This window comes from Pocillopora damicornis, chromosome 5 (genome assembly GCF_964200805.1).
Source record: "Pocillopora damicornis chromosome 5, jaPocDami1.2, whole genome shotgun sequence".
Taxonomy (NCBI): Eukaryota; Metazoa; Cnidaria; class Anthozoa; order Scleractinia; family Pocilloporidae; genus Pocillopora; species Pocillopora damicornis.
The window spans coordinates 23,913,597-23,939,184 of record NC_142674.1 but is presented as its reverse complement, the minus strand read 5'-3'; the positions used below and the strand labels follow the sequence as shown (position 1 = coordinate 23,939,184).

The window sequence follows — 25,588 nt, the reverse complement described above, 5'->3', positions numbered from 1 at the left end:
TGCCATACAAATAAACATACAAAATTAGTCTGTGCGGCAACTTCATTTGCTATCGAGAGTGTCTGACCATGATTCGTACACACGCTGTAAATCAAGGAATGTCTTTCTTTTGAAATAGAAGAATCGAAAAACTCCAACAACAAGTAAGTAAAATTTTAAGTGGAGGAAAAATGAGTCATTGTGTTTAGGCACAAGTTTAAAATTTGAATGCATAGAGACTTACGTATTTATGTTTTCACCTTTGAGCTGGTGCATTTAAAGCGACTTCTAGACACAAATATCAAAATACGCAGGTATTCCAAATTCTTAGGTCTAGATTTGCAATTATAATTCAGGACAAACACAGAGTCTATCACGTAGTATAGAACCGTTACTTGCGGAACTGGTAAAAATTTCTTTGAATAATTTTCATAACAATAAAGGTGTTTGTCGCGACGTGATGCTATTCTTCAAATTGTCATATCCCAGAATCACTCTTATTTATCACAAAAATTTCTGTCTCTTCCTTTGAGAGAAAAGCAGTAAATTTGCCACTCCAAATTTAGATCGTGGGGTCGATGTAATTTGAAGAGCTATTTTGTACAACATCAGATCTCCTTTAGGCTGTAATAAAATATCACGCAATTTGTCTAAAGAGTTTTAATGGATACGGGCTATTTGCAGGAATACTATACGATGGCACTGCAAAGTTACGCATAATAGCCTTGCTTATCCAAAATTTGATTCCTTAAAGCGCCCTTCAACTGCAGTTCTCTCCGCTTTTGCCAGTTCATTATACAGAAAAATTATAATTACTAAGCATTTCCCAGTTTAAATTTGGCGACCCATTGTAATGGTTCTTATCAGTTGGGAAAGCACGTACTGCCCGTAAGGCATGGAACTGAAAATTATTGAAATAATTTACGACCATGTAGTGCTACTTACTTCCTTAAATTTTAACGGTTATCTTTACACGCGAAGTAGAACAGATCGAGCACTATTCCAAACGTGTGAGACCAAAGAGTTCCCTACCTCAGTATAACCGGGGCAAGTCCCTTAAGTTTGGAAACTGAAAGCATACATAAATATTACCACATCGCTTGTAATTGACGCGGCAGAAGAGTTCAGGTTACAAAGAGTTTTGTTTTCTCCTTCCATCCTCAACGTCAGCTTTGTTTTTGTAAGTTCGGTTAATTCATCTGTACCCGTTGACGGTCTAATTTTGTACTTACTTCTTCATTTCATACTAGATGATTAATCTTGTTATGGTGTTGTTTAAATAGGGATCGAACTTTATAAACAACTAAAGAACATGAGTGTGCTACGTTGGATTTACATGTTGACATCCTTTCTTAAGTTGCTTGACACGAAAAGGACTCAAGTAAACGGAGGTAAGATAAATAAATAAATAAATAAAGGGGAAAATAAATACTCCTTGCATACGATCAGATCTGCAAAGTTAGTAGAGCTGGATATTGACGCTTTACAGTCACGTAGTAGTCCATGGGAACCCCATGGAAACTTCCTGCTCTTTTTTCAACCACAGTATGGATTCAGTTTTCACTAGCCATTGTTAAAACTCTTATGGAATTCATATAAATACTTTCCTAAGCCGAAATTTACGTTAAACAAAGCTGCAGCTGTCAGGTAGTTGTTATCCGTTAATATGCAAACGTCTAAATCTTCCTTGTCTCCTGTCTAGAACTGTAAACAACGTGGCAGTTCTTCCTTTCGATCAGAGTTCTTAAATTTCCTAAAGTTGCTTTTCTAAGGTCACTGTTACTTTCTGGTTATCAAAATGTCAATCCTGCCTGGACTATGCAAAGGCATTGAACACGAAAATAGTAAATAAATAAACACCAGTTCTTTCACGGTTCACTTACTGATCCGAGGAATTAAAATATTTTTCATAGACTCAAAGAAGGTTGGTATATATATTCCTTACAATAACTCTTCAAACTATTAGGATCAAAACTTCTGAAAGATTATCACTCGCAACGGAAATTGTAAACAGTCACTTCACAAAGGGAGGAGTGGGTCTGTAGTTTCGAGAAGTTAACGGAACAAGTGATCGACACCGGAAGTTGAAAACATGCTGCACAAACCTAATAATGGGCCAGTGAAATCACGGCCTCTGCAAAGCCAGGTTCCACCAATCGGTCCCATTCCCAAGCATGTGGTTCACTTGAGGGTCTCAATGGGCTAACGGCTTTTATGGCGAACCATTAAAATTTGGGCCATTTTACGGCGAATGGTTGATTTCTTTTCGATGCGATTGCAAGAAAAAATTTTACAGTTAAGTTTTTTAAGAATCACAGTTAAACCTTATCAGTTTTTACGCCTGACGGCTAATTTCTTTGCAGTTTTAGGGCTAACGGTTGACCCCATTGAGACCCTCTCCTTTGGTGATGAATTTACCTCTATTTTCACTTTCCATTCTTCAATGACAGAAGAGGCAAATCCAATGCTTAGTTATTTAGATATTTCGTTCAAAAAAGATTTCAAATCACGATTTTTTTCCTCACTACTTTACGACCTTCCGGAAATTACATTTAAGACCACTGAAGATAATTCCATGTATGTTTTACGTTTTAACTTTAACTACAACGGTATTCAAGTCTCACCACCAATTTTTTTTTATCCCCCCATATTTATTAAAGGGGTAAGTTTCGAAGGAAACTGTGGTACTGCGTCAGCGGGAGAATATAACAGGGTAATTTGTTATTTTCAACTGAGTTGATAATATGAATTGGCCACAGCAAAAAGTTTCAAAGCTGAACTTTCGAACATCAGCCCTTCAGCAGAGCGAATGGAGAAGGGCTTACGCTCGAAACGTTAGCTTTAAAGTTCGTTCAAGTGGCCGATTTACGTTAAAACCAAAACACCCATTATCGTGGCTGTTTTTATTTTTTATTATATCAATATATAACAGAGTATAAGGGGTGAACTAAAGACAATTGACTGCCAATTTACCAGGGGGTGGGGGGTATAAGAACATTACAGAGCCTTACGGAGGATAAGGTAAATTTCATCATAAAAGAACCAAAATTCCCCTCTCCCCTCTTCCTCCCCAACTGATGAATAATGACAGGTCCCTTATTTATTTCTTTTTTCATCCGTAGTTTCGCTATGCAGTTCTCCCTGTTTGTTAGTTTCTAACACAACGGATATTGTTACCATGAACATCCAAACCTCTTCTATTAACTCAGTTGTATTGGGTCTAACAAGAGCTGTTGCGATCGACTATCACTTAAATTTGGGCTACGTATTTTGGAGTGACGTCACCGAACACAATATCAAGCGTCTTCACCTCGATACTGATACTAAAACTACAATTATCAGCAATATTGGAGTTTGCGATGGACTCGCTGTGCATTGGAGGACTTCCCAGCTATTTTGGACAGATACAACATATAATACCATATCCGTATCAGACCTGGATGGCAATAACCAAGTTGCAATAGTTTCCTCTGATCTCGATAAACCAAGAGGGATTGCTTTGGATCCTGACAATAAGTAGGTGTTTGTCTGTTCACAAATTGAGCCATTAGTAAATAGTTTTAAAATTTTGTACTAAAAGGGGACATTCCAGGGTTACTTGCTTTAATAGGATAATCGCTACACGCAGTTTCCATTAACTAACCTGATTACTTTTCTCATGTTCTCTCCGTTCAACCCTTCTTTGATTTCTACCGACAGGTTTATCTTGAGTTAAAGTTTGAGATGTGGAAGATATAGCTAATAGAAATCACTATATGATTGATTTAACTAATGTCACACATGATCTCATATTTTTGGTTTCTGTTCTAGATTTATTTATATGTTTTGTTCGTGTGTCCCTGTTTTGTTTTGTTTTTTTCTTTCTTTCTTTCTTTCTTTTTGTTTGTTTTTTTTTTTTTTCTGTGTGGTAAGGTGGGGTGGGAGGGAGGAAGAAATAGAGGACAGCTGGAGCTAAGTCTAGAAAATTACCTCTCTGTATTTCTTTCTTTTCAATCGTCCAACAGTTTTATGTTCTGGACTGACTGGGGACTTAACCCCAAAATTGAAAGAGCTACCTCGAGTGGAAAACAAAGGTCAGCCATCGTTACAACGAATCTTTATCATCCAAATGGTCTTGACCTAGACAAAGGAAATCAACGCATATTCTGGGTTGATGCAGCCTTGGACAGAGTAGAATCCATCGATTACAACGGTGGTAACAGGAAGCTGCTATTCCAACGGAGTGGTTTACATCCATTTGGAGTTACTTTGGTTCCACCCTTCTTGTTTTTTACCGACTGGAATACAAACAGAGAGGTTCATAAACTAGACGCCCTGACTGGAGAAGTGTTTCGAAGCTACAGTATCAATGGTGGAAAGCCAATGGGCGTCGTAGTTTACGATGGCTCCCGACAACCATCAGGTCAGTTAAGTCCTATGCATGCGAATACCAAGGGGTTTGTCAAGTCCATAATGGAATTTTATCTTGAGTTAAGTAATCAGATAGACTTCCTTCGTTCCAAACTCCTTATGCAACACTGCACAAAAACATTTCACCACATCATTAACAGTATTTTAATCATTTATTCTATTTTCTTATTTAGTCTCTTACAACTGGATTCCTTCATAAATTTTTATACTTTTGACAAGATAATGACGTGAAGTAAACGTTTAAAGTCCTCTCCTAGTATTTTATCTTTTCTAACGATGAAAACCTATTTTGTCTTTGCAAGCGTCAAGTCCATGTTCTGTAAACAATGGAGGATGCAGTCATTTTTGCGTTCCAAAAGCCTCTGGTCATGAGTGCATTTGTCCAACAGGCTTGGCAGTAAAACAGAATGGAAAAACGTGTGAAGAAAGTAAGTCTTTGGCTCTCGTGCTTGAGTTCTGTATCATCACTTTTGTCGCGTATTTCTAATAAACATTCTTCATTAACTTTCATTACAGAAGAAAATAAGTTTTTTCTATATACGGATGCCGACGAGAAATCGACGAACATCATTTCATTGGATGTCAACTATTTAGTATCCAAAACCTTGTTCGTGCACCTTGGAGATCATCGTCCTATTGCTTTGGACTTTGACCCTCTTGAAGATCGCGTTTACTGGACTGACGTAAGACAAGGGCGCATCATGAGCGCCTTCAGAAACGCATCTTCAGCAAAAACTTTGTATTTTTGTAACGTCCTTAATCCTGATGGCTTAGCTATTGACCACGTGGGTCGAAACATTTATTGGACAGATACTGGGACAGACAGGATTGAATTGGGTCGTCTTGATGGAACAAAAAGGAAGGTCTTATTCAAAGATGCACTCGATGAGCCGAGGGCCATAATACTTGATGAAAGAAATGGGTAAGTGATTGAAAGCAGTTTTGTTATGTATGTCCAGTATGTCCAGGAACTGCCTTTTCTCTTTCACCCTTTTTATCCTAAATTTGATAGCTCCTTTTGTTCTGATCCATAACAATAGGCAAGCAAATTGCGTTCAAAAAGACTCTAAGGAAACCTACTTTTCTTATCTTTGTTTGCTTTCAGCATGATGTACTGGACTGACTGGGGAGTCAATCCAAAGATTGAGAAAGCCGAGATGGATGGCTCAGGGAGACAATCCATTGTCACAGGAAATCTAGCCTGGCCAAATGGACTGACCATCGACCAGGCTACAAACCGTCTATACTGGGTTGACGCTAAATTGGACACTATAGAGATGACCGACCTTAATGGTGCGAGTAGAAAGGTTCTGTTATCATCTGCAGATCAAATACATCCCTTTGGTTTAGCGTTGTATGAAAGTGTGCTTTACTGGACTGATTGGAATAAGAAAAGTATTCTACGTTACAATTTAACCAGTGCAAAACATGAAACGGTGATTCCTGACCTCCAGCAACCGATGGACATTCACGTTTATGATCCATCTTTGTCATTTACAGGTAATTACTCAGATTATTAGTATTTCAATTTAAAGCTTTACAATTTAAGTTCACAGTCCCTTTCAATGTCAAAACTTGGATGGACTTGAAACTCTTTAGCATTAGAAATATTAGACTTAAGGAAAAAGAAAGCAAATAGGAGAACGTTTCAAGCGCTGCTCTATCTTAAGATTTTCAAGCCACAAATTCATAAAATACAGGAGAGATGAAAGTCTGAAGTTAGTACAAATAATTAGAGGTGTTTATAAGATTAAAAAATTCATGTTCTGACTTGTTACCGCCATTAGGTCCTCACGCATGTGCTCAAAACAATGGGTTATGCAGCGACTTCTGTCTACTGAAGCCAGGAGGATACAAATGCGCATGCCCAACAGGGATTGTGCTGAAGCCTGATGGGAGAAGTTGTGATAATGGTGAGGACGCAAGTCATATTTTCCCTTTTAACTTTGCCAAGTGCTTTTTAATGCTGGCCATACAAGTATCATAATAACTAGAACACGCGAGAGTAGCATCCTCGGCCAGGAATACATTTTGGAATAAAGTGGAAAGTAACCAAAGTTGCACATTTCCCTATAAGGAACTTTTTTTCTATTTAATCTTTAATTTTGTAATAGTGTTCATTTGTCGCTTATTCTTGAGAAAGTATGCATTTATACGACTGCTCTATCTCCTTTTTGTTCAAGATGGTTTTGAAAAAGCGAATTTAGAAAAATTCATGGTCTTTCCTGAAGCTGATACTCGAAAAATATACAGCGTTGCAATCTCAGTATCAGAGAGCCCTTGCAAACCTCTGCAAATCAAAACAAACATCTCTTCTCCCGTGGCGGTCGACTACGATCCACTCGATAGAAAAATATACTGGACAGATGTCGCCCTGAAATTAGTGGCAAGAGCTTTTCCTAACGGATCTTCCGTTGAGGTCGTCGCATACAACAAAGTTGAGGGGCCTGAGGGGCTGGCAGTCGATTATATTGAACGGAATCTATACTGGACAGATGCGGGAACCCGCAAAATCGAGGTAGCACGCTTAGATGGATCATCTAGAAGAAGTCTTATAACATCAGGAATCGAAAGTCCAAGAGCCATAATACTCAATATAGCAGAAAGGTAACTATAGGTAGTTTTATTTTGATTACGCGTCGTTATCTACGCATTAGTTGCCACTAATTGTTTTCTTGTCAATAGCGATGAAGTGATCTTTAAAACCTACACACACCATGAAAAAAATTTCGGGGATAATTGGCCTTGAGTAATTGCTGCGCCTGTTTTTGCAACATAACGTTTTTATTCTGACGAGTTGCTCGAATGCAAACTATAGATTTGAAGTTGCACGAGGATTGTCACAGAACGAAAAGGTTTGTATCGAAGAGTTATAGAGGCGGTTTTCGCCAAATGTGTTCCAATTCTTAGCAGGACGGGTAGAGAAACTCGTGAGACAGAAAAAGGAGAAGGGGCGAAACGGATGAATGGAATTAATTAAACTAGCTTAATGATTGTGCTCATCAAGGACAGATGCTCTACTGCTTCAAAAGAAAAAGGAAAAAAATCAGTGGGCTTTGGAAAAGTGCTAAATTTATTTGAAAAACAGTTCTATAATAGTAAATATTGTCTCTGCAAATTTATGTACTAAGGACTCTACGCTAATCCTCTGATATTTCAAAGAAAACAGTGCTACCTTTGCAAAACAGTCGCCAACACATCAGATAGTTTGACGCAGGGTTGTGCGAATATTTGGTGTTAGATATTCTAAATTATTTACTTCTTTTTAAGTCACGATCATGATTTATTATTTCTAGGAAGATGTTTTGGAGTGATCGCGGATCTTCTCCAAAGATTGAACAAGCGAACATGGACGGCTCTTCCAGGGTGGTTCTTGTTAGTTCTGGACTTAAAGGGGTTAACTCACTAGCTATAGACTACTCTGGAAAACTGTTGTACTGGTGCGATGCAACTCTCGATAAGATCGAAAGGGTAGACTTTCAAGGGAATAACCGAGTCGTTTTACTGGACTTGTCATCTTATATTCGGCACCCATTTGCACTGGCCTTATCTGACAACATTATTTACTGGTCAGACTTGGAAAGGAAGAATATAAACAAATTCAACATTACTTCCTCTCTCAATGAGGTTCTGGTTCATGGGATGAAGTCACCGAAGGAGATGCACATCCACGATGACGCAAAAATCTTTTCTGGTATGCAATAATGAAATAGAGACTCAAACAAACAGACGTGCTCCCATACTGGATATTAAAGCTTTCTTGTCGACTATTCGATCTGATTCGTTTCTCAAAATTCTCATTTCGGGGGCAGGGCCAGCCAATGTGTGATCTGTTCACGTGGAAAACACACAATGCATCTTTTATCTAACGATGAAATGCACGAGCAATTTTCAATAATGTGCAACGTGTTCCCTAATTGCTTTGGTTTTGCTTTACTTTGCCTGATGATTGGTTTAGAAAACTTGCGCCCCCCATATAAATCAATTGGACGCAAGAATGCGATCGCGACTTTGTCGATCACGCTTTGCTGGGCCTCAAACAGTCTGTCTGTAATTATTTTGAGCCCTGATGGCTAATGATGATCCTAACTTTTCTTCTGATTAACTATTTTTTTTTGGGGGGGGGGGTTGTTTTTTGAAAAATTAGTTGAAAACTACGATCACTTTTCTCCCATAATGTTTTGCGCGCTCATACTGGTCGCTTTAACTCCACTTCCCTTGACGTGTAGGATCAACCAGCTGTTCGCATTTAAATGGGGGCTGTAGTCATCTTTGTCTCCCAAATCCAAGTGGACACCAGTGCTTTTGTCCTGAAGGAGTACTGCTAAAGCCTGGCGATCCCTTTACTTGTCAAGGAGGTAAGGAAAAGTCGATTCAAATTTTCACCAGTTTGCCATTTGACCCCTCTAACTTGCTATATGTTTTTTCGATGTTGAACGTATGTTCCATTTGGTAACAGCGTAGAGTGGCCTGAGTTCTAGGGGGACTTACCTTTCATAATTGACTGACACGGTTGTGTGAAGGGTTGATGGATGGCAGCTTTAAATCAAAAAAATTATTTTTTGTTGTTTTATTTCTATTTCAGTTAACCGCTGTGCCCATTTGTCTGTGCCTTCAAACGGAAGCTTACATCCCTGTTCTAATCTTCCTGGAAATACCTGTCGGTTTTCCTGTGACAAAGGGTACATTCTCACCGGATCGGCAACGCGAACCTGTCAAGACCATGGCACGTGGACCGGCACACAGGCTAAATGTAACGGTAGGGTAACCAAAGCAACCACTCTTCAAATACATCTCTAAATAAGAAATGCCCCAGTGGATGCTAGGAACCATTATAACGGGTTTTTTTCTTTGGGCCAATCTAAGCAAAGAATCCTGCTAAAGACTTATTGACTAAAAATGAAAATAGAGATGTAAACCAACTTACAGACAGTCAGAGATACAGACTGATAGGTAGGCAGGCAGCCAAACAGACAGGCCGAAGGACACCCGGAAGTATAGAAGGAGAGATAATCAGACAAAAAGGGGGATATTTAGGGCTTCCGGGGCTGCCAGGTAGAAACGCAACCAAGTAAATTGCTAATATTTAATTATTCAATGAATTTTTTGGCTTCCTTTTGTTTCCTTGTTTCGTTCTTAGCTGCCACATGCCCAGCCTTATCCATACCAGCAAATGGAATCCAGACGGGTTGTTCAGGAAAAACGGCGGAGCAGCACAACAAAATTTGCCAATTTTCCTGCAAGTCTGGGTTCACTGGGATTGGTTCTCCTACAAGAAAATGCCAAGAAAATGGAACCTGGAGTGGGCAAGACTTCGTATGTTCAGGTTAAATAAACTGCTACTGTAAAAGCACCACTTACATAGGGATCCCAAATGGTTCTCGTTTAAAGTCTGCCTTAGTCTTATCTTCCTCCTACTAAAGGCCACATCACAGGTATTTGTTTAACGAAAGTTTATAAACAGAGAGGCTCCGCACCTGGACAAAAGATAAGTTTAGTATATTAAAAACAAATCGGTTTTTCTGATTTTTAAACACTCTTTTATCTTTGTGTCAGTTATCAACTGTTCCAAGCTTGTGGTAAGTCCGGGAGATCCGTTGCGCATGAGCAGCTGTGGATATAACTTCGGAGCACAGTGTAACTTTTCCTGTCCCACTGGTTATCACTTAAATGGATCCTCATCACTCAAGTGTGTTGCCCAAAGTGACAGTCCCCCAGGCGTTTGGGATAATCGTCTGCCAACCTGTCATGGTACTTTTTGTCGCTGAATATATTTTTGCTCCATTTTACTTGCTCCTTCACCTTTTCCTTCAATACGTCTTAAGCATAACTTTTTTTTCTTTGCAGCCATTACTTGTCCATCTCTTCCTATCCCAAAACATGGACAAAAGGTTGGATGCATTGATCCTGTATGGGAGCCTTATGATACCCATTGTAGTTTTGCATGCCAAGCTGGCTACAGTCTGCTTGGTTCCTCTGTCAGGCGATGTCTACAAAACAGCACATGGAGTGGAGTTGCATCATCATGTCAAGGTAAGGAGCCTAAAGGTCCATATGCTCAAGAAACAAGACATCCTTCGTCCTCAAGATGAGCTGTTTTGTTAAGGAGTCCCATGAGCACATTCTTTGACAGACTTGCATTGAGACTCACGGTCTAGGCCTGAGGCTGGATAGAGCGTGCGTTTATGCATCTTTTTTTCTTGTTCTCTTTCTGCTTCCTTTTCCATTTTTTTGAGAGGTGTGAACTGTATAATTCCCACCGTTATTAAGAATTATGTTTGGATGGAAAAATTCTGAAATGTTTTTCGAAAGTTGTCCAAAGCCGTTTCTTATTTTTTAACGTTTCTGTGCTCCAATCATAGGTATTTCTTTACGATTATTTTCAGTTGTCGCCTGTGGTCCACTCTTCCCTCCCATGAATGCGATCATTTCTCCATCTTCATGTGTATCTGGTAGTCCTTATGGTCAGACATGCAGATTTTCCTGTGGAACTCTAGGATATGTTCTTGATGGAACTTCCTCAAGAGTATGTGGCAACAATGGGAAATGGACAGGATCCAACAACACCCGCTGCATAGGTTAGTTTATGTTGTAGAAAATAAAAACCATTTAGTTATCAGAAATATTTGGTCATTCCGTTTAGAAACGCTACACCATGGGTCATCGATATCTGTGCAAATTTTTATACTTCGTTATTTTAAAGGAACGTTAATTTGAGCCATTCTCCATGATCGCCTTTCTAATTCCTTCTGGTTTGTTGCTACCTCTTTGCACTGGCAATCTACAATCGTCCAAAAAATGTTTAGGACACCGCATCATTTTCAAATGTATATATAAATTTCCATTCCCATAACCTCATTATGATATTCCTTTTTTTCAACATAGCACATAGCATTTCTTATTTTTGTAGTTTAGTTGCAGTCTTAAGCAGCATCACCACCAGCAAAGATGCAGGATAACTTGTTCATAGCATGTTAAAAAAAAAGGCATATCAATTTTCCAAGTGTAATGGCTCTTGGGAGACTGTAGCTCAAAGGTCTTAGTGGTTGTGTCCGGATTAGGACCTGAAGAAAAGCTTCCAGAAACTTAAAATCATAACTTATTGTGCCGTTCGCTGTGTCTTCCTCTTACATTGGGTGTAGATAAGTTTCAACAAACTGTTTGGAAAATTGACCATCGCTAGGGTGTGGGGGGGAGGGGGGGGGGTTGACAGCAATAATTTAGCATCTCTTTCAGAAGAATTGATAAAATTCCTTTCCGTTCACGTGAAAGGAATCGGAGAAGCCTCGTGTGGGTTACCTAGCCTGCAACACCTTTTATCAAAGCTCGCATCGGCACTGATTTACATTTGATCCTTTTTTCATCGCTTACAGACAACATGCGCCCCTCTTTCAATAACACTTGTCCCCACAACATGGTTTTCTATACCGCTGGATGTTCACCAACTGCTCTTGTCAAGTGGAATGAACCAGTTGCTGATGACAATTCGGGCCACGTATCGGTCAGCTATCCAGCAATTCGACCACCCACTCAATTGGACGTTGGCCTCTATCGAGTGATTTACTCAGCCAAAGACGATAACGGAAACAGTGCTAACTGCAGTTTCACCGTTCAAGTGACAAGTATGACACTTCGCATGATAACTCCATATAATTATTATAGTTATATCCTAATAAAGTGGGTAGGTTTAAGGGCGCCCTCTAATTGGCCACCCAAACTCCAAATATACTTTGCTATTCACCTCCGAGAAACGCACGTGGGAATTGCGCCTGAAAATATTGTAATCGTTGCAGGACTAAAAATAACCGCCATTAACCACCTTCACTTCCTTGGATACTTGTTAATTAACAGGTGGAAATTTGCTTCACGGCCAATGAAAACAAACGTCTTTCATTCACAGGAAAATCATGTCCAGTCCTTCCTCAACCAGTACATGGATATATATCGCTAACATGCCAGAACTGGTTTGGTTCCCAGGCTTCTTTCACCTGTGAAAAAGGATTTAATATGAAGGGCTCTCTTCTTCGCACCTGCAGAAGTGATGGGACCTGGTCAGGCAACACAACCTCTTGCCAAAGTAAGCAGCTTTAAGTTATAAATAATCCATATAACCTCTAAGTGAAAAAATATAGAATGTCCAGCCGTGTTGAGTTTTAGCGAAGTACTTACGAAAGTAAAATGCATTGAGGAATTATGTTAACTGATTTCTTTATCTAAACATTAGGTTTCCTATTTGCAAAGGTTTTCTCCCTTTTACTTTTTTTCTGTTTCGCATACTTTTGGAAAAAAAAATATGAAATTATTCGTGCAGTTTTGCAATCTGCTGACCTTCAAAAGCAAACTACCACCATTGTACTCGATTGGCATAGTCACATCGAAAAATTAACAAAAAAGATTGCCTCTGGTATCGGGTGCCTAAAGCGAGTCAGGCATCTGATCCCAGCATCGACCTTACATCTGCTTTACCAAGCTTTAGTAAAACCTCACTTTGATTACTGTGACATTGTCTGGGGTAGCTGTGGGATAACGCTACGAGATAAGCTGCAGAAATTACAGATTAGAGCAGCCCGTGTTTTGACATTTTCCAGCTATGATGCCGATGCAACTAAGCTACTTGAATTTTTAAGTTGGAAAAATCTGACAAGCCAGCAGGAAATTCAGAGAGTTACCATGGTTTTCAAATGTCTGCACGGGCTAGCTCCTGAATATCTTAATTCTAAGTTTAAATGGCGTAACTCTGCTTATGACCTCAGGGACTCTGAAAATAAACTCAATGTTCCTCTACCTCGCACTAACTATTATCGAAAAAGCTTTAGCTATAGTGGAGCCACATTATGGAATAGTCTTCCATGTGATATAAGGAACACAGAGTCTCTGGGGTTATTTAAACGCAAGATCAATGCCACTCTATAACGCACGGCATTCACGGAAAACAGCTTTTAAATATTAGTTAGTGTTTTAATTTTTAAATAGTTTTAGTTAATGTAATTGCTGATGAATTGTTTCGTGCTTAAATAAAGATTATACTATACTGTATTGATGCACGTACAGGATAATTCTCACACATGTTTCTATTCTCTCAGTTGTCAAATGCCCTGCCATAAGGGCCCCATCTCATGGTAGGGTCTTTCCCAGTCCTTGCAAGTTACTCTCAGGAGTTCATTACAAGACAGAGTGCTATTTCATTTGTGATGTTTCGGCCGGATATCAACCTCTAGGAGCAAGAAATGTGTCCTGCCTTGAAAATGGATCATGGAGTGCAGATGTTACTAATGTTAGATGTAGAGGTACTTAATTGACATTTTATTTTGATAATCCCTCAGTTATTAGGACATATTATGCATGATTTTAATCATAGTTTAAAAGCATATTTACAATGATAATAAAAAAAACAGACTAAATTTAGGATGTCAATGTTTTCCCTTTTGAACCCCTCTTGTGTTGATGTGATTTGGTCATTCTTTTCTACATCACAAAGTTTTTTCGGAGTAGGTTTCCCAGTTGTCTTTCTGTTTCACTGATGTAGGTGACCAATAAAGAGAATACTTCGTGACGAAGGAAGAATTGACGAGGACGCATTCAAACCAGTCGTTGGAAAGTTTAATCTTTCTAGTCACTCTAAGTAACGTGTGGTAATCTTCAGCACTCCCCTATTCTGGACCGTTCGGAAAGCTGCAAGCCTCTACAACAAAAATCTTATTCAAATCTGCACTCTTACTCCCCACGAACACTTTTTATTCACCTAATTTGTTCCTATGTTTTTGAACTGACCATGCTTCCACCAAAAGCATAAATATATTTTTCTGCGCATGTATCACACACAGCCTACGATTCCTCGATTTACTCTGACGAAGTGCCAACGCCGGAAACATCAACTTTAGAGTCTCCATACGATGGCCAAATATATCCTTAACTTACTTGATAACCATTTTTCCCGACAGATATCCAGCATCCTAGAATTCAATGCCCACTTGACATGACAACCCCCACAAAAACTGGTCAGTCATATGCGAACGTAACTTGGAAGTTACCAGTCCCCACGGACAACTCTAACGAACATTTGATTCTTACTGGCTTGACGCCGCCGCAGAAGTTTAATGTTGGTACAAATCACATCACGTACAAAGTCACTGACTCTTCCAGGCTGAGTTCATCCTGTACTTTCTCGATTCAGGTCAAAGGTATGAGTGCGTACACGCCGTTGATATTAGGCGTGGACATATCATTACTTCCAATCTTTCAACATGATATCTTTTAAAAGGAGCACATTTCTAGCCATTGAGTTTCGCAAAACCAAAACAAATGTAATCCCAGAGCACTCTACCCATTTACTTAAAAGAGGTACAAAAACTTTTACCATTTGCATCTTTAATAATTTTCCAGGTACTAACTATGGTGGTATAAAACATTTATACACAAAATCACATCACAAATTTTACCAAATATTGACAATTCAACAGTTTCCTGCAACTTTTCAAATAGTGTCGGCTTTTTAAAAGCAAAAGCTTTGGTTCCTCAATAAAAGGAGGCCTAAAAAGGCTTTCAAACATCTAACTAGGGTTCAACAGAAAAATCTTCTCTATAAGATTGAACTTGGAAACATTTGCATGAGCAAATTTATTTGTTCAATTGTCAATCGCTCCTTTTCTTTTTTAAGTCATGTTTTCTTACAACATACCTTTTTTGGTTAAAAGTTGTCTTTATTAACTTTCGACTTACATACAACAGTGCAGCACTAGCACAACGTAAAAACACAGCGTAATTATGACACCAACAATGCTTGTGTTACTTACAATACTACCCCTATTGATATTTATACTTATTGATACTCACGTTAAAGACTACTCACAAAATGATTTTCTTTTAAATTAGCCTACACTACAAATTTTATGATGCTTACACTACTTGCATTACGAGCTTTGAATTAATAGTTAGGTTACTCTACATACTATACAATACATACACTGGCAAAGGTAGCTACAACTTATGAGAGGTAGACTGCAGCACATCACAGGCACAATGCGGATACTTCAATTATATTTCTACTCCAACAGATAAAGAGCCACCCAGAATTTTTCCCTGTCCCGAAGATGTACTCATTACTTCTGCAAAGCAATGGACTAAGGTGTGGCTACCCAGAGTTGAGGTCACCGATAATGTTGGTGTTCACTCATTTATTACAAACAGACCAAACGGAAGCGAGTTTACATGGGGACAACACAATATAACATATAGTGCTACAGATACAGCTGGTAATACAGCCACGTGCAAGTTCCGTATAATAATTAAGGGTATGTATAGTCTAGTCCAACTTTAAATTTACAGTTTTACAGTCAGTTTCCTTGGTAACAGTCATCGGATCAATGACATTTTCTGAGCAACTGCGCTCCTACCTCTCCATCCTCTCTAACTTGTGATCAGTTGACTGTTGTTGGGTTAGGGGAGGGATAGGTGCGCTGTTGCTTAGATATGCTGACAGGGTTAGGGGAGGGGTAGGTGTGCTGTTGCTCAGATATGCTAACATTGATGCCGGTCATAGCTTGTTTGTGGGTAGAAAAGATATCACGACTCAGCGACCGGTCTTCCAACATACCAGATGAGAGCTACCACCGAATGATAGCACAATACCAAAATATAGCGTTAGGCTGGTAATTTTTTATCATTATTTTGAAATAATTGTTCTTTTTGGGAAAAGTAAGCAGGTTACTGGCGTTCTTAAAGATTGAATATGATTTAGGGGTGGTGCAGAATCCTCATTAAGTCACTGTTTACAGTTGAAAGAGCGCGATGGTCTACTGCCGCGATAAGGAAAGATGATGATGTAAAAAATTATGATGATGATGATGACGTAATTTCTGCTTATTTCTGAAATCAAGATTATGAATGTCCGAAGCTGCATTCACCACTGAATGGAGCAAAAGCATGTGACTTATGGCTGGAAGGTGGTAAGATCTGCACGCTTCACTGTAACGTTGGATATGACTTCGCTAACAAACCACCAGATGCCTATTTCTGTAGTGCGTCAGGTGGATGGCTGCCTGATGAAAAAGTACCAGATTGCTCAGGTAAGCGTGAACACACTATGCAACGTTAAAGTGTGGGCTGCATCCATGGAAAATGCCTTATGGCAACGATGGTACGGACTCTAGATAGTTGCTACCAAAAGAGGCAAAGTAGTCATCAAGTTGGCAGCCATGAACAGCTTTTCTGGCCTTGTTAGGCCTAATAAATAAGGCGTTGCCAGCATATTAAGCGGCTTGGGTAGCATATGAAAAAAAATAACAAATTACATATGGTACATAGTTTGCATGTTCGAGTCTGAATCGAGAGATTGCTGTTCAACCCTGGGGCCTAACTCTCAAAAGTTTCACTAACTCGAGAAGCACGAATATAACATTTATAAATGAAATTATACGCTAGGATGATGCAAGTCTCCGCCCAGACATTCTGTTTCTTTTCCTGTTATCTTTACTGTTTGCATCTCAAATTTTTCAAAATCTCTATCTCGAAAGAAACATGGCAATAAAGTCCGCCTTTCTGGCCTGTTAAGTTCCCGGATCTTTCGAGAAACGGGTTCTTGTTCTTAGGAAAGGATTTTTCCCACAGTGCCTCTTTCTGCACAGGATTACAGATGAGTACCGCTGCACTGTGAGCCTGAAATCGTCTCCCGGCTACCTGTTGCATTTCAAATAATCTATCAATCATTTACAATATGGAGTCCTTTGTTTGGGAATCGAAGATCCGATTGCTTTTGTAACTCATCCGCGTTTTGCCACTCTTTAGGATTTTCTAAAACGTTTTCTGAAGAAAACAATTAGCAATTATTCATTTTCAAAACTTCTGTTACAGAAACACGCCAGGCGACGACTCTGCTCAAAATTCAGCTCCACTACCAAGCTGATCAATGCAGCGAGCAAATTCATCACCAGATCGCTAGCAACTTTATTGCACTTTACACCACTTATTTGGGACCAGACAATGGCTGCGATTCACTCGGGTTATGCACAATCGAAAACGTCGAGGTCGAATGTGGAGACCAGACAGGAACACTTCGAAAAAGAGACTTAGGAAGTAATCCGCTCTCATCAAGAATTTCACTTTCCATTAGTTTTGATTTCAAAGTTCCACTGCCCAGGAATACGACTGCAGCTGATCTTAATCAGACAACTGAAGAAATTTCCAGTAACCTATTATTAAAGTTTAACAGAACAGATGTAAATCTTAATATCAGTGGGATTTCCTTAGTTTTCGATGCTTCAAAACCACCTCAAGTCCGCTTCGTGCGCCTTTTATGTGATAGTGGACAGGTTCTAAGAGGCTCCAAATGTGGTAAGCAGTGTTTTTAATCATAAAAATCCTTAAGAATCTCAAAACACAAAGTGACTGGTTAACCTACTTTGCTAAAAGATTCTTATTTTGTCCAAGATAGTTGGTTACGCTAGCACTTTTCCATAAGCAAGTATTCTAAAAAATAATTTGATCGTTTTAGACAAACAGGAGCAGTGAGATACATGATTCAAATGAAAGAATAGCCAGATAATTTTTTTTTCACGTTTGCCAAATACTTCCCCATAACTATGAAATTTTCTAAAATGCCCGAGTATTCCAAAATGGCCGTAAAAGCAATTGCACATCCGCTTTAAAATTGGTTTATTTAAAAAAATAGGTGTTATACGATTGGCTGCCTACTCTAGATCAACAATCTTTCAAAGGCGCAAAATTTCTTCGCAGAAGGAATTTGAAAAATTATATGAGTTGAAAAAACGTATTGAAAAATCTTCCTATAGCTTTTAAGCTCCCAGATGGTTACGGAGTACTTGGCTAAGTTTAGACCCTATCGTAAGTAATAAGAAAGATGTAATTAACTCAACGAAGGAAACATGTCAGAACCAAGCACCAAAAAGTCATTCTTTTAAATGAATCGACGTACAAAACATTTCTCCTGAAAATGAGTTTCCTCGCATGAGGATGAAGAATGATTCTAATATAAGTATCGAAAAGCCAATGCACTTGCCTTGCTATGCAGTCAGATGCTATTTAAACAGCTCTGAAATGGCTGACTCAAACAGTTTGATGATACATCAAACCTTTTTAAATATCTTCGTCCCTTTTTGCTATTTATAGTGAGCTGTCCTGTTGGATACTTCCACAATACCTCAGAGTGCCAAGCATGCGCAGTGGATCATTACCAGGATAAAGAGGCGCAGACTTCTTGTGTTCCTTGTCCATCCGGGACATCAACCTTTGGCGCGTTAGCATCTAGATGGCAGGGAAACTGTGAAGGTCTCTAAACAAATTGTACTAGATGTCTTCTTTTGACTTATGATGAATTTATTTGTACTGCTGTAAACAATATTCGTATTTGACCGCTTGCCAATTCTTATTTTCATCAGCAAATTCCAAAACGTCAAATACCGATGGGAAAGGGTCATCTGGTCACCTTCTCAATGTCATCATTGCCATGGCAATAGTTGTACCAGTCATTGTAATAGTTGCTGTCGCCATCTTTTGTGTGTGGAAGCAAAGAATGTAAGTCAAAAGCATCATTTTCATTTTTTTTTTTAAGGACGTCATTATCGTCACCATAAGAATTTCTTACTGTTATTTTTATTGCCGTCGTGGTTTTTCAAAAGTGGAATAGATACCGATAGAGTTAAATTGCAATGGAAGAAAAAGAGGTGAAAAGGCTTAGGAAGGGTGAACTGGCGTGAACAGAGCAAGGGTGATGGTGGGGTAACGTGTTGACAGCGTTCAAGCCAAAATTGCCAGAGCTCGTCTCAATATCAGTGAAATAACAACAGGAAGCATTTAAATAATCGTACTGGATGCCAGGTTTATTCATCGCTGAAAACCATTCCCTTCTTCGCTCTCCCCCATTCCCTTGCCGATTCATCAAGTTTCTCTGATAGTTTGCCAGTTTCCCTTAATACTTAATGGTTGAGAGCATCACATTGACGACAAAAGAAGTAACATATTGTCCTCAAGATTGCATCACTGTGACTTTACCGTGGCTTAAATTTGGACCTCTCGAACAGTTGCTCCTGCGTACTACTTACTAAACCACCGCAATTCCCAACTTTGATATATCCTCTCCTCAGATCCTTTGTGATATCGGCATCTAAAGGTTACCTCCACTACACAACAACCCACGCACATAGCATAAAACAAATATTCTTATTTTGGCCGAGTAAGGCATTAACAAAGTTAAGAATTTGTCTTATTTCGGAGTTCCGAAATGACATAGCATAGCAATGACATAGTTGAATGACATAGCATCACATAGCAAGGTTTGATACATGCGAGCTAGTTAAAGATTCATGTCTCTCTTTCTCAGCTATTTTATCGTTCCTCCCTCAGAAGACCTCGGCGAACAACGTCTGAAACCAGGGGACACAACAATCCAGCATATGAAGATCCAATAAATAACCGTGTCTATGAGGAAATTGAAGAATTGCAGTTTCCGAGTCCTCATTCCCATTATCAGTTACTGAACACGGAACCACATACTTACGCGGAGCTTCGAAACAGTCACTCTCAAGCCTAAGGAAATAGTTTGACGAGTTCAGACAATCTGAGTTGAGATTCTTTTTGTTATAGTCCTACTTTCACCGGTTTAAGCCGTGGATATGCAAAGCATAGGAAAAAGCAACGCGTTAACGCGGCCTAAGAAGTCTGGGGAGAGCATATAACTTACATAGGATGCCAACCCAATCTTGATTATGGCAAATCAATTGGGGTGGGCTCTTGTGGGGAAGCCGGCTAATTTTGTGCCGATAATGTACTACGAAATAGCCTTTTTATCAGAACGTCAACAACTGGATATTACCTCTCAATACTTTCTTAGGAGAGTAGGAATTAAATGTCAAGGTTTTTTTAGACTTGACCCGACGAAATTCTGCACGTTACACAGGACGAAATCACATGTTTCCGTATTTCTGAAACGTGGCGGAAACATGCAACTCCATGTTTCCGTTACGTTTAACATGGACAAAAAGTGGTCCGGTTCCGTTGTATACGCAGCAACGGAAACGCGAGAAAACGTCACGAAACCGGTAACGGAAACACAGGTTATCCGTCGTGTTTCGAGAACGGTTTAACATGTTTCTGCCACGTTTCCGTTTACGGATTCTTGCAATTTCGTCCTGTGTTATATCCACGAGTTCATCATAGTGTCACTTGGATCTTGTTATACAGTATATATTTATGGGCTCTAGTGCGGAAGGTGCATAAGGATTAGAGGAAAGAGTCAATACTTCTAATAGGCATCGAGGGAAGCGTTATCACGAAAAAAATATGCCCGCAATTAAACGATAAAACCGCCCACGTAGACAAATCAAATCCAATCCCTTGGACAGTGTCATACGTTATAATCAGAGACACACTCGAGGTGAAATGTAAATTACGAATTCAGAATAAAATGTTTCACTCTTAGTTGTATTTGGATCTTTATCACTTTCGTCATCTTACATGACTATCTCATGGAAAAAAGTATTTCAAATTTATTTTTCCAAAAGTGTTTCTAACGCCGCAGATGTTTCCTGTTTTACACGTGTCCCGAAATATTATGGAGAAGTAAAACATGTTACAATTCTAGCCTTCAGACAAACAACAATCTTGCTGACTTTTTTCATCAATAAATAACCCCCACCCCCTTGCAAGTAAATTCTTTACTACATGATCATGATCACCCATTTGGGACGCTTTTTAAATTAATATGAAGGTTGACGAAACCACAGAGCTTCTGTTAAAATATTTATAATAAGACATAGCTGATCAAGAAGACATAGTTGATCAAGAATATGGATAAAATCATCAGTTTAAAAAAGCACGATTCTGAAGAAGCAGCACTGATTACCAACTGAAAAATTTCTTTACTTGGGTGCATATTTTGATTGTTTATTATTTGTAGAACTACAACCTTTTCTAGCAACTTCAGAAATGAGAAAGTAATGAACTACTTGTCCAGAAATAAGAAAAGAAAACCATAACGATTGTGCGAGTTTTCAGATCGGAATATAAAGAGCACAAATTATGCAAGATATTATGAAAAAATTAAAACGGTCTAAGTTCTCACGTGCAGAGAAAGAGCTACGAGTAAAGCTAAATTAAATTCCAACGTCTATGAATCAGCACAGTTTCTTAAACTATTCACACGAGTCTCTTTTCTTCTTTTTCAAACAGCTCCATGGTCATCAACTCTCTTTCTTTTCTGTTGTAGCCGAGATAAGTTCCTCCTGACCTGAAGTGCCCTTACATGTTCTTGACCATATTTGGCGATATAAATTACCGATGCACGATCAAGACAGTGCTTGGCCTCTTCGAACTCGCCCAGGCCATTGTAAATACTACCTATTTTGTGGTAAGAATGTGCGACATCGACATGTTCAGGTCCCAGCTTTTTGAGTGTAATCTCTAATGCATGCTTATGGTAGTCTTTTGCCTGATCTGTTTCGCCCAGCGTGTGATGTAAATTACCAAGACGGAAGTAACAGGTTGCAACATTAACATGTTCAGCTCCCAGCTTTTTCAGTTGAATCTCTAGTGCACGCTTATAGCGTACGATGTAAATTACCAAGATTGTTGCAACAGGTTGCAAAGTCAACATGTCCAGGTCCCAGCTTTTTCAGTTGAATCTCTAGTGCACGCTTATAGTAGTCTTTTGCTTGATCTGTTTCGCCCAGCTCACTGTGTAAAACACCAAGATTGTTGTAAGTGTTTACAACGTAAACATGTTCAGGTCCCAGCTTTTTCAGTTGAATCTCTAGTGCACGCCTGCAGTGGTCTTTTCCTTAATATTTTTCGCCCAGCTTACTGTGTAAATTACCAAAATTTCCGTAGGTTCTTGCAACGTCAACATGTTCAGGTCTCAGCTTTTTCAGTTCAATATCTAGTGCACGCTCATAGTAGTCTTTTGCTCGATCTGTTTCGCCCAGCTTACTGAGTGAATTACCAAGACTGTTGTACGTGCTTGCAACGTGAACATGTTCAGGTCCCAGCTTTTTCAGTTGAATCTCTAGTGTACGCTTATAGTTGTCTTTTGCTTGATCTGTTTCGTCCATTTCACTGAGCGCATCAACTAATCTGTTGTAATATTCTGCCTTTGCTCGGTCCGTACCAACGTAACTTAAGTCAATCGGTGTTAACAGCAATTTACTGTAGATTACCGCTGCTCCAAACTCACCGTGGTCTCGGCACATTTCACTAAGGCTCCAAAGGCCACCGGAATAATTTATAAAATTTCGGCAACTTAAGATTCGCGAGGAGCGATGTCGTGGCTAGGTTTGGGAGGGAGAATGCAAAATGGAGAGACATTGGAAAGTAATTTTTCTTCTAAGGCAAGCCTCTGTTCTTCTTTTTGTTGAAGTTCCTGTCCTTTCTCTTGAAGCTCTTCTAGTTTTTCTCCTGTTTTGTTCCTTCTTCAAGAAGTTCCTTGTCTTTTTCTAGAAGTTCCTTTTTCTTTTCCTTAAGTTCTTGTTTCAACTCGTCAACCTTCCTTAAAACTTCGTCTAACTTCTCTGTGGGGAAGTTTGTTTGATTTTTAATGTGGGGAGACCGAGTGCGGTGAATACAGTTTTAACTTTTAAAATAACTTTTTGGAAATCTCTGTCGAAGAGGTGGCTCCGTGGCATATGTGCAAATTCTTTATTTCGAAATTTCCTTAGGTCGTCCACATTTGATCTGTTCGATGGATTGAGGTACACAATCTGAATACCGGATAGCGTAAAACAGCATGGTACAATCCCATTTAGCTGTGTCGCCATTCTTCACGATTTTCAACAGCCACGCGTTTCTCCTTCTGTTGGAAAGGGGCTCGCCACTCCAGAAGTCCATTCCATTTTTGGTTAGATCTTTCCATTCTCCCAGTGTTGTCTTGTATCGATTGTCCTATTCTTGTTTGAGGATGGTTCGCAAACCCTCAGTTAGTATGTCAGTGACCACGTAACAAATCCTGTAGTAACTCAGTTGTGGTGTACTTCAATACAGTGGCCATTATCAGTTACATCCTATTAAAACCATAGTTAGGTTAGTACCCAATTCGGTTATCTCGGTGGGTCGCTATACTTTTGCTGATCCTTTAACAGTTTTGCCGTACTTGTTTTGAATACTTATTTACCTACCAAGATATTTTCGCTGATGCACGTCAATTATATACTAGACAGGAAGGTAAGGGCAATTTAAAAAAATCTCGCTTTCAAAAAAATTTGCTTAATGGAGTCAGAGGCTAATAGAAGGGAGGAAAAGAGAGTGATAAAGATCCACTGTAACCCAAAACGTCAGTATAATACAGAAAAGTGTTCAAAGCATCGGGGATACGGTTTATGTGTGAAAGAAACAATCTTCTTGCTTCCTTATTTGTTAATTTGTTTGTTTCTTTCAGTACTCACTTGGTCCCACGATAGGTATTTTTTTTTCGAGACACAGTCGACCTCAAATACGGAACTCTACAGATCTCGCCTGATCTGCCCCCTTCGCATACAAGAGAGGGAAATTAGGTTAAAATGTTGACACTGAATCATTCGGCAGAACAAAATTACGCCGGGAACTGATGGTCAAAGTCAATGATAGGGGAATTTTTAAGCTGTACAATTATCGTCTTCTACTGAGCTGACATTTTTTTTCAGCTTGTGAGGTAATTATTGATGGTACTCTTACAAAAGCTACACTGCAAGTCTCCTAGCACTGTATTCGAATGTCTCAGCTCGCTCGCCAGTGATTAATCAAGGATCACTTTTCACTGAGTTCAGGTATACTGGCATAAAGTTAAAACTAACCATCACTCTTACATAAATACAGGAGAAGTTCGCCAATCCGATCTCAATGACACCTAAAGATATGCTGGCTGAAGTCCTACACTCCTGGTAGGATCACCCGTGCCGAACAGGTCGAAGGGTAAAAACCAGACAAAGATTGATCCCCTGGTCCTCCAGTTGAAGGTTGGGCGCAGGGTTAAGACCCTACCCCGCAGAAAGAAACACATGTTACAGAAGCCGGATACATTAATGATACAATTCAAAACGAGGGTATTGCTGCCGAGGCCTTAATGACGCTCTTGAGCCAAAGCCTGCAGGAAGCCTTAAGGCCGATAGGCCCCATGATAGCCCCCAAGAAACAGATCACCATCGGTTTTTTGAACGTAAGGACCTTGGCGGGGGCAACACGAACAGTGGAAGTTGCCAAGAGATGACAGGATGTGGAATTGTAGAAAATAACAGAAAAGGCCAATGAGAATAGAGTAGGAACGAGGAGCCAAACAGCATAACCAAGAAAATAGCCGGGAACGGAGGAGGCGAGAATTGCGTGTGAAAATTGCTACCCATCATCAGTAAAATATTCCACAGGGTGCTGCTAGAACGGATCAAGAAAGGTATAGACAAGAAGCTTAAAAAAGAGCAGGCTAGCTTTAGACCAAATGGAAATACAACTGAACAGATCTTTACATTAAAAAAACATCTTAGAGCAGGCAAACGACTGGAGGGCGAGTCTGTACACGCACTTTGTGGGCTTTGAAGAAGCCCTCGATTCGGTACACAGAGAAAGCTCGTGGAACACCAAGGGGCAGCTATGGAATTCCGCACAAGATGGTGAGAGTGGAAATGGGCATATACGGAGGGTTTGAATGCGCCGTAATCGACAGATTTGAGATATCAGACTGGTTCAAGATTTAGTCAGGAGTAAAGCTGTGACGCGTAATGTCAGGATTCTTATTCCTACTGACCATGGGTTGGATCATGAGGAAGACAACAGCAAGACACTGAGGACTGAGTTTGCAAGGAACAGTGAGAGCATTGTGGTGAGTAGTGAAGAAGTGAAAGATGTCGAAGAGTTTGCGTATCTTGGAGCTATTGTAGAAAAGAAAGGTGGAGGCAGTGAAGATATTAGGAACAATGCAGAAGGCACGAGGTGCATTCCAGAGGCTATGGAAGGTGTGGGCAGAGGAATAGGAAAGAGAGCTATGATATGCCTATTCAAGACTTTAGTCTGACTGGTCCTGCTACGTGGTTGTGAAACATGGAAGATCACAAAGACCGATGAAAGAAAACTGAACAGTATTCAGTACTAATGCCTAAGACGGATACTGAGGATTAGATGGCAATAAAGAATGACAAACAGGAGAGTAGTTGAAATGGCAGACACCAATAAAATTAGCTGCGAGGTAGTGCTCAGGAGAGAGGGTGAGAACGAATTTTTTGCAGTATTG

At 39.6% G+C, this 25,588-nt stretch overlaps 2 protein-coding genes across 14 annotated transcripts in view; one reads left to right on the top strand and one right to left on the bottom strand.

Moving 5' to 3' along the window:
- Nucleotides 1–384, bottom strand: part of LOC113668824 (uncharacterized) — a 31,214-nt gene extending 30,830 nt beyond the window's left edge. For 3 of the 4 annotated variants that reach the window (XM_089206400.1, XM_089206401.1, XM_027184779.2), the window contains exon 1: nt 224–384. In XM_089206400.1, the coding sequence (XP_089062526.1) occupies nt 224–255 (32 nt within the window). In that variant the 5' untranslated portion in view covers nt 256–384. The remainder of the gene's footprint in view (nt 1–223) is intronic. The other variant, XM_089206402.1, reaches the window with a different exon arrangement.
- On the top strand, nt 5–20,820 carry LOC149046071 (uncharacterized). 10 transcript variants are annotated; one of them, XM_089206424.1, is made up of 26 exons: nt 5–143; nt 1,263–1,370; nt 3,102–3,495; nt 3,984–4,381; nt 4,692–4,817; nt 4,906–5,311; nt 5,495–5,889; nt 6,177–6,302; nt 6,573–6,996; nt 7,686–8,083; nt 8,619–8,747; nt 8,975–9,148; nt 9,530–9,715; nt 9,946–10,140; nt 10,237–10,422; nt 10,776–10,967; nt 11,763–12,011; nt 12,290–12,466; nt 13,473–13,676; nt 14,331–14,570; nt 15,444–15,680; nt 16,266–16,454; nt 17,239–17,718; nt 18,514–18,672; nt 18,783–18,918; nt 19,747–20,820. In XM_089206424.1, the coding sequence occupies exons 2-26, from the start codon at nt 1,292–1,294 to the stop codon at nt 19,931–19,933; spliced, it is 6,066 nt and encodes a 2,021-aa protein (XP_089062550.1). In that variant the 5' UTR covers nt 5–143; nt 1,263–1,291; the 3' UTR covers nt 19,934–20,820. The 10 variants fall into 10 exon arrangements, with proteins under 10 accessions (XP_089062550.1, XP_089062554.1, XP_089062549.1 ...); XM_089206423.1 differs by lacking the exon at nt 5–143 and adding an exon at nt 898–1,107; XM_089206425.1 differs by lacking the exon at nt 5–143 and adding an exon at nt 901–1,159 and having other exon boundaries at nt 19,750–20,820.
- Nucleotides 20,821–25,588: the final 4,768 nt, after the last annotated feature.